At 43.0% G+C, this 7326-nt stretch overlaps 1 protein-coding gene across 5 annotated transcripts; it reads right to left on the bottom strand.

The window, feature by feature from the left end:
• Nucleotides 1-2341: 2341 nt before the first annotated feature.
• LOC112214429 (cysteine-rich with EGF-like domain protein 2) lies at nucleotides 2342-6605 on the bottom strand. Of its 5 annotated transcripts, XR_002948113.2 has the most exons (11): nucleotides 6275-6605; nucleotides 5786-5868; nucleotides 5466-5576; nucleotides 5154-5245; nucleotides 4889-5065; nucleotides 4633-4797; nucleotides 4436-4519; nucleotides 4171-4266; nucleotides 3126-3266; nucleotides 2521-2631; nucleotides 2342-2413 (listed from the first exon to the last, which is right to left on the bottom strand). XR_002948113.2 is itself a non-coding variant. In XM_024373151.2 (10 exons), the coding sequence occupies exons 1-10, from the start codon at nucleotides 6404-6406 to the stop codon at nucleotides 2579-2581; spliced, it is 1134 nt and encodes a 377-aa protein (XP_024228919.1). In that variant the 5' UTR covers nucleotides 6407-6605; the 3' UTR covers nucleotides 2342-2578. The 5 variants fall into 5 exon arrangements, 3 of the variants coding, with proteins under 3 accessions (XP_024228919.1, XP_024228922.1, XP_024228920.1); XR_006078920.1 differs by having other exon boundaries at nucleotides 2342-2631; nucleotides 3126-3300; XM_024373151.2 differs by having other exon boundaries at nucleotides 2342-2631.
• Nucleotides 6606-7326: the final 721 nt, after the last annotated feature.

The raw sequence follows: 7326 nt of genomic DNA, 5'->3' as shown, positions 1-7326 counted from the left end.
GTGGTCACCCTGAGTATAACCGGACCATGTGGACCTCAGCTGGCCTTTACTGGCAGCACAGAACCACAACAGATGTGGAAGAGAGCCTAGCAGCCCTTCAACCAACACACACACACACACACACACACACACACACACACACTTACTTTTAGACTTCAGAGGCCATTTGACAGTTCAGGCAGGGATTTACTCCACAAAAGGGTTAGAATGCAGGCTAAAAAGAGCATCAATGGAGCGTACTAGTTCCTTTTGAAGTGCCTTGGTCTAGGAAAGTCAGCTGCAAAAGACTTCCATGTCAAACTTCACAGTCTATTGTTGTTTTTTTTCTCTTTTCATTTTCAGCAAACTTAACATGTGTAAATATTTGCATGAACATAAGATTCAACAACCGAGACAGACTGAACAAGTTCCACAGCCACATGACTCACAGAAATGGAATAATGTGTCCCTGAACAAAGGGGGGGGGGGGTTCAAGATCAAAAGTAAGTCAGTATCTGGTGTGGCCACCAGCTGCATTAAGTACTGCAGTGCATCTCCTTCTCATGGACTGCACCAGATTTGCCAGTTCTTGCTATGAGATGTTACCCCACTCTTCCACCAAGGCACCTCAAGTTCCCGGACATTTCTGGGGGTAATGGCCCAAGCCCTCAGCCCCCGATCCAACAGGTCCCAGACGTGCTCAAAGGGATTGAGATCCGGGCTCTTCACTGGCCATGGCAGAACACTGACATTTCTGTCTTGCAGGAAATCACACACAGAACGAGCAGTATGGCTGGTGGCACTGTCATGCTGGAGGGTCATGTCAGGATGAGCCTGCAGGAAGGGTACCACATGAGGGAGGATAATGTATTCCCTGTAACACACAGCGTTGCAATTGCCTGCAATGACAAGCTCAGTCCGATGACGCTGTGACACACCTCCCCAGACCATGATGGACCCTCCACCTCCAAATTGATCCCGCTCCAGAGTACAGGCCTCGGTGTAACGCTCATTCCTTAGACAATAAACGCAACTCTGACCATCACCCCTGGTGAGACAAAATCGCGACTCGTCAGTGAAGAATACTTTTTGCCAGTCCTGTCTGGTCCAGTAACGGTGGATTTGTGCCAATAGGTGACGTTGTTGCCGGGGATTGCTGGTGAGGACCTGCTTTACAACAGGCCTACAAGCCCTCAGTCCAGCCTCCCTCAGCCTATTGCAGACAGTCTGTACAATGATGGAGGGAATTGTGCGTTCCTGTTGTTGCCATCCTGTATCTGTCCCGCAGGTGTGATGTTCAGATGTACCGATCCTGTGCAGGTGTTGTTACACGTGATCTGCCACTGAGAGGACGATCAACTGTCCGGCCTGTCTCCCTGTAGCGCTGTCTTAGGTGTCTCACAGTACGGACATTGCAATTTACTGTCCTGGCCACATCCGCAGTCCTCATGCCTCCTTGCAGCATGCCTAAGGCACGTTCATGCATATGAGCAGGGACCCTGGGCATCTGTCTTTTTACAGAGTCAGTAAAGAGGCCTCTTTTAGTGTCCTAAATTTTCACAACGGTGTCCTTAATTGCCTACCATCTGTAAGCACCTGTGGTACGGCCACTAACTGTTTATGGTTCATTGAAGCAGCATGGGAAACAGTTTTTAAACCTTTACAATGAAGATCTGTGAAGTTCTTTGGATTTTTACAAATTATCTTTGAAATACAGGGTCCTGAAAAAGGTTTATTTTTTACCGAGTTTACTAGTCCCCCTAACCTATCTATACAAACCTGAATTGCATTGGTTGTATTCCGTTGTGTGTAAATCTAAATAGGGAGATCTTGGCCCATCTTACTTTACAGTGGTGACGTAACATCTTGCATCTGGGTGCAAAAAAACAAAGCCATTATGCACACAGATGGGGAATATCATTGAGGGTTCTTGTAAACTAAAGTCTCATCTCACTTTTGGCACACATTGCTGTTTTGAGCAGATGAAACACTGGAGAAGTACCACAGACAGAGGAGAGGAAATGTGGGTAATAAGCAGTGTGTGTGAGCTGGAGGAAGTTGCGACTTCTTTTTTTTGTGGAAAGCACCAGCCAGGACAGGTTTCAACCAGCTCCTCATCCAGCGGATTTGAGATAGATTCTGTGTGATTAGGGTGCCACACTGTGCTCAACTTTGAAAACTACAACAGTATTTAAATTTGCATTGACGTCTTAGGCACTGTTAATCGAGAAAGATGCATAAAATCAGAGATATGCAGGATAATTTCTGTTCTCAAACTTTATTTGAATAACGTTCAAAATCCTGCATGAATTTAAAAACCAGACAACACTTGGGTTAACAACAGCAAAAACAAGAACCAGAGTACTTGGGGGTTGAATCTTTAATTTTCTAAGCCATTCTGTTGGCTGTCCATCCATGATCGACAGGTATAAATCTGTAAAGAGTGCAGTATGCATGTCGAGTGATCAACTGCCATGTAGTCGCAATGCTTTTAAAGGGAGTGGCCTTAATATATTCTGATGTCTCACGGGTGACACCCACCTCATAATTTACTCCAAATGCTCTTCCTGGTTTGTTCCTATTAGTTCATTTCCTGAGGTCAAAGGTCTTCGTGCTCTTCTGGACGTTTCACTATTTCTGCCTCATTCTCCTCTGAAGGTAACAAAGACAAAACCAACAGCACTTGAAAATAAGAACTGATCAGCACAAGTCCCACACCGCCCAACTCATGTTCTGTACAAGGCAGCACAACATCCTTGTGTGTTTATTTTGTCTTCACGTATAGTGTATGCTGCAAAAGGAATGACCTCATTGAGGACAATGAAGGATCTAATTATATCACATACTTGCTTGATCACGCACTGCTGTCAAATACAGTGTCAACCAAGAGTCATCTGATACAACTGCATCTGCAGTATTTCATAGAGCGTATACGGTTACTGTAGGAGTAACTACAGTGTACTTAACCTGCCAAGTCAGAGTGATTTGATTTGGATTTAATGTAATTTATGGTTGCGGTTGACAAGACTTATTACATAAAAACAGTATTTCAATAACACAAGATACTCAATTAAAGTGCTGTCATCATGTATATAATGCATTTTAAATTCATAAATAAACTAGTCCAGATCGTTGTTATTGATTACCTGGCTCTGGTATTTTTACACAGACTCCCTCCTGTTCCTTGTACCTGCTGGCACAGATACAGATGTAGCTTCCTTTGTTGTTTAAACACTCCTGGTTCTCCGCAGTACACACAGCATCAGTCTGCTCACACTCGTTCACATCTGAACAGATCGACAATCACATTTTCGGCACTGTCTGATGACACAATTCTGCCAATTAATATAATTTGTTAAATTTATTGAAAGCATTAACTCCCCTCAGTGTACTAATGTCATGACTCTAGAACCAAGATAAATGTATTCAAAATAGATTCTGAAGTGTTATAATTATATGTTCGTTAATGGGAAAAATATGGTAAGTCTTTCCATTTCCTGAAAAGTTGTTTGACAAGAGGTTGACAGAAGTTTTATAAAGTCATTGTACATCAACAGTTGGCAAAGTACTTGTATAGTAACAAACAGTACCATCCTCAGTCAATGTCATAAAAAAGTGAAACAAAAGTTAACCTTTTTAGATAAAACACTACCAAATATATTTGCATCACCAAATAACTTATTAAAACAGTTTTGAAATGAAGGTCTACAGTAGTCTCAACAGCACTCTCTGACGTAAGGCTGGACAACTGACAGTGGCTTATATCAGGGAGGGAAAGGAGGAAGGATAAAATAATGAAGAAAAGGAAGGAGGGAAGAAAGGAAGATACTTCCTCAGTATTCCACCAGGGCCATACTGAAAGTGGGTGTTGCAAGATAGAAAAGTGGGAGGATCAACACCAGTGCGTGTGTCAAAATAGGTAATTGGGCAGATTAGTTGCCACAATACTTGAGTGGCTGCTTCCTTGTAGCATTTTCGCTAAGCCAGTAAGGTACGTTAGGAGAATGAGGTTAAGGTTAGGAAAGGGGTTAGGCTTAGCTAAAATGCTACAAGGAAGCAGCATGCAGCCACACAAATCTGCCCAACTAGTGGTTACTTTTCAATACACCCACGTGTGTTGATCCTCCCACTTGAATTGCAAAGCCCACTTTCAGACACACTCCACGTATGCAGATTCCCATGACTCCCTACCTGTGCAGGTGCCCTCTGTGTCCTGGTACCCAGGAGCACAGCTCTGGCACTTATCAGGCCCTGCCCCAGTACAGCCTGAACACAACTCATCACAGCCTGCCAGAGAGGAGAGCAGAGGTCAAATGTTAATACTTGTTTAAAGTTTACTACAAATAGCTTAGTATACATGTTTATATTTTCAGTCCCTTATAGAATAGCTGTATCCATCCAACAACATAGTAAATATGGTCCTCTCACTAAGTAGTAGACCACAGTTTTACAGTACCTTTACAGGAGAACGAGCCATCCGTGTTCAGACAGTACTGATCCTCTTTGCAGAGAGTAGGGTCGTTCAAGCACTCGTTCACATCTAGGGTCACACAATGGGAAGGAACAAGAATAGGGAGATTGAGCTTGATGTCAAATTCATGACAGGGAAAGTACTTATTATGCCATGAAAAGGTATAAAAATGTCTCTCTCACCAAGACAGGTCCCCTCATCATCCTCCCCCCAGCCAGTCTTGCACTTCTCACAGTCCTCATTGGTTAGACCAGTGCAGGTCTTGCAGGAGGTGTGGCACTCTGTAGTGTAGGGAATGGAGTGGGAAAGGTGGTTGAGATGCATGCCCTGCTCCAAAGACACCAAGCCTGTCCCATAGGCACATTGCTTAGATCTGAAAGGACTGGATTTGTGTAAACCATTGTTAAAATGAACATGCAAACATAATAAATCAATTACCTGTGCATAGTGAAAACGTGTCGTTCCTAATTTCATTGAAGTATCCGTCCATGCAGTCCAGACAGAACTCCCCCTTGTAACCATGGTCACAGTTGCACCTGCCGTTACCCCCTCGTGTTCCATCACCGTCACACACGCCGTTGCCATGGCAAGGCCTCTCAGAACCCGCCACACAGGCTGTCAGGAGGAAACAGATTATTTTTATTCACCCATGGCTGGTTGATATTAGTCAAATAAATGTGGTTTTGGAGGAGTATGTGTTTACCATTACAATCAGGGCCAAATGTTCCCGTCGAACAGCACACCTTGATGGTATCAACGCAAAACCACTTATACAGATCAGGATGCTTATTTTGCCTGGATTGGAAGAGTGAGATTTAAAAAAATCCCAATACACATTTGAATTGTAGCCTGGAAGTTCAGAGATTCCACAAGGACAAAGATAGTGGGGTCTTGAAGTCTGATGTCAGTGGCCTATGCTCCAGGAGAAGTAAAAGGACTAAGTATGTAGTAAGGGGTTTTGTGCTAATGAGACATGTGCTGCCCTGTTGTTCTAGCTGAGCAGTCAAGTACTCACCTCTTGAACCACCAGGTCTCAAAGTGGTCCTCGTGCTCCTCTACCATGTGGTTACAGTCAAAGCTGCTGCTGTCACACAGATTCTCCAGAATCTCAACTAGGCGGATCTCACTGAGGAGAGGGGGAGAAGACAAAGGGAAGAGACAGAAAATCAGCTTCTATTGTGCCACTGCGTCAACAAGAGAATACGTGGTCTGGGTCAGCATGACAAATAGGTTTAGCAATCACTGATCAGAGCAAGCAGATATGCGATAAGCACTGCAACAGTCCAGCATTAGGAGGAATAGTGTATTATGATGAGTGGTGTATAGGAATCTTACCTGGTCTCATATTTGGAAAGTGCCCTCTCCTCCCAAGCGGTGTTTCCTCCACCAAAGTTCTGCTTTTTTGTTCGGTCCAATCCCTGTTGGAACAGTAGTGTGAGGATGAAGACTAGCTAACTAGACACAGATATTGGCAGTCATTTGATCAATGGTGAAAATGTACTACAGGACTGTCTGATAATCTGGGTGTAAAAAGCACATGTTAGCCAGTTATTAGGTCTGACTCCCACATTACAAACTGGTCTAGCGTTAATTGACTGCCTAGTACACTGGTGTTAATGATGCTCAGTCACATTTCATAGCCTACATCAAGGTCAGAAGAGAAGGGCTTGGTTACATGAATGCATTACAAGCACAATACACCATCATTGGTTGCCCATTGGTAAATAAAAGCACATCAATTGGTTGCGGTTTGATTCAGACCAATTGATAGCACTGCCCAGCTAGCCAAGGCAAATTATACACAGAAGAACATTTCAAACGTACCTTACTGAAGTTATCAGCTATCTGTTTGCAGGTATTACATGAGCTTTTTAAGTATTTTGCATAGGTGCATTGTGATAGTAAAATAAAAGCTAGGCTACAAAATAGCCACAATAATTGATTGAACGATAGCATTCTGGGTAACTACAGTAACTGGAAAGCAGTTGAATGACTCAAAGTTTCATATCATAGTTAATGTTACACACTAGACACTTGCCAGCAAGCTTCCTATCCCTAAAACGTGTATCACAGAGTCTATACACATATACAACAATGTATTGGAAATTAGCTACCCAAAGCGTACGAAAGTTATATTTACATGCAGGAAGAAAAAAGGAGCTACCTTTTTTTTAATTTCCGCGTCACCCCTCTTGGTACGATTGTGGCTTGTCGTGATTTGTCATTTTGCCCATCAATCACTGTGACTACCAATGATATTTCGCCACGCGTGGGACAAACGTCTTCTGTCTACCCACGTGGAAAATATGTTGACATTTCCAGATTTGTGCGCATGCGTCAACTTCCAATATACTTTCACGTCATGGCAGAGCCGAGGGCTGCGTCTGGGAAATCACTGTTGTTTTTACTAATTTCGGTGACTCTTTTACATGTTTATTTTGACCTTTTACAAAAGTTGAAGAGAGTTTCAACTTACAGGCAGTGCATGATATTCTTTATCACAGACTTGATTTTGAAAAGGTAAGACTCAGAACTACACATACACATACATCAGCCAACTAAAGGTAGCTAGCTAAATGTTAGCTAATCTTCTTTACACATGTATGGTGCAAATGCTTGTTGACAGTGTTACACTGGATCTTTTTCATCTCTTGATAAAGATTTCTGCAATATTACATGCCCGTATATTATTTTGTGCCCACCCAAACAATGACAAATGCCAGAAATGCATTGCTGATGTTGACAGTATCTTCCCAATTTCTCACACCATGAATTCCCTGGTGTGGTGTCACGGACATTCCTTGGACCTGTATTCCTATCCACCTGCTGTCACTACTGGAGGCTTCCAAATTCTACACACAATTGATGGCTAAGTC

Source organism: Oncorhynchus tshawytscha, linkage group LG15 (assembly GCF_018296145.1).
Source record: "Oncorhynchus tshawytscha isolate Ot180627B linkage group LG15, Otsh_v2.0, whole genome shotgun sequence".
Classification (NCBI taxonomy): Eukaryota; Metazoa; Chordata; class Actinopteri; order Salmoniformes; family Salmonidae; genus Oncorhynchus; species Oncorhynchus tshawytscha.
Note: the sequence above shows the minus strand (reverse complement) of the source record. Positions and strands in the feature narration are given on the sequence as shown.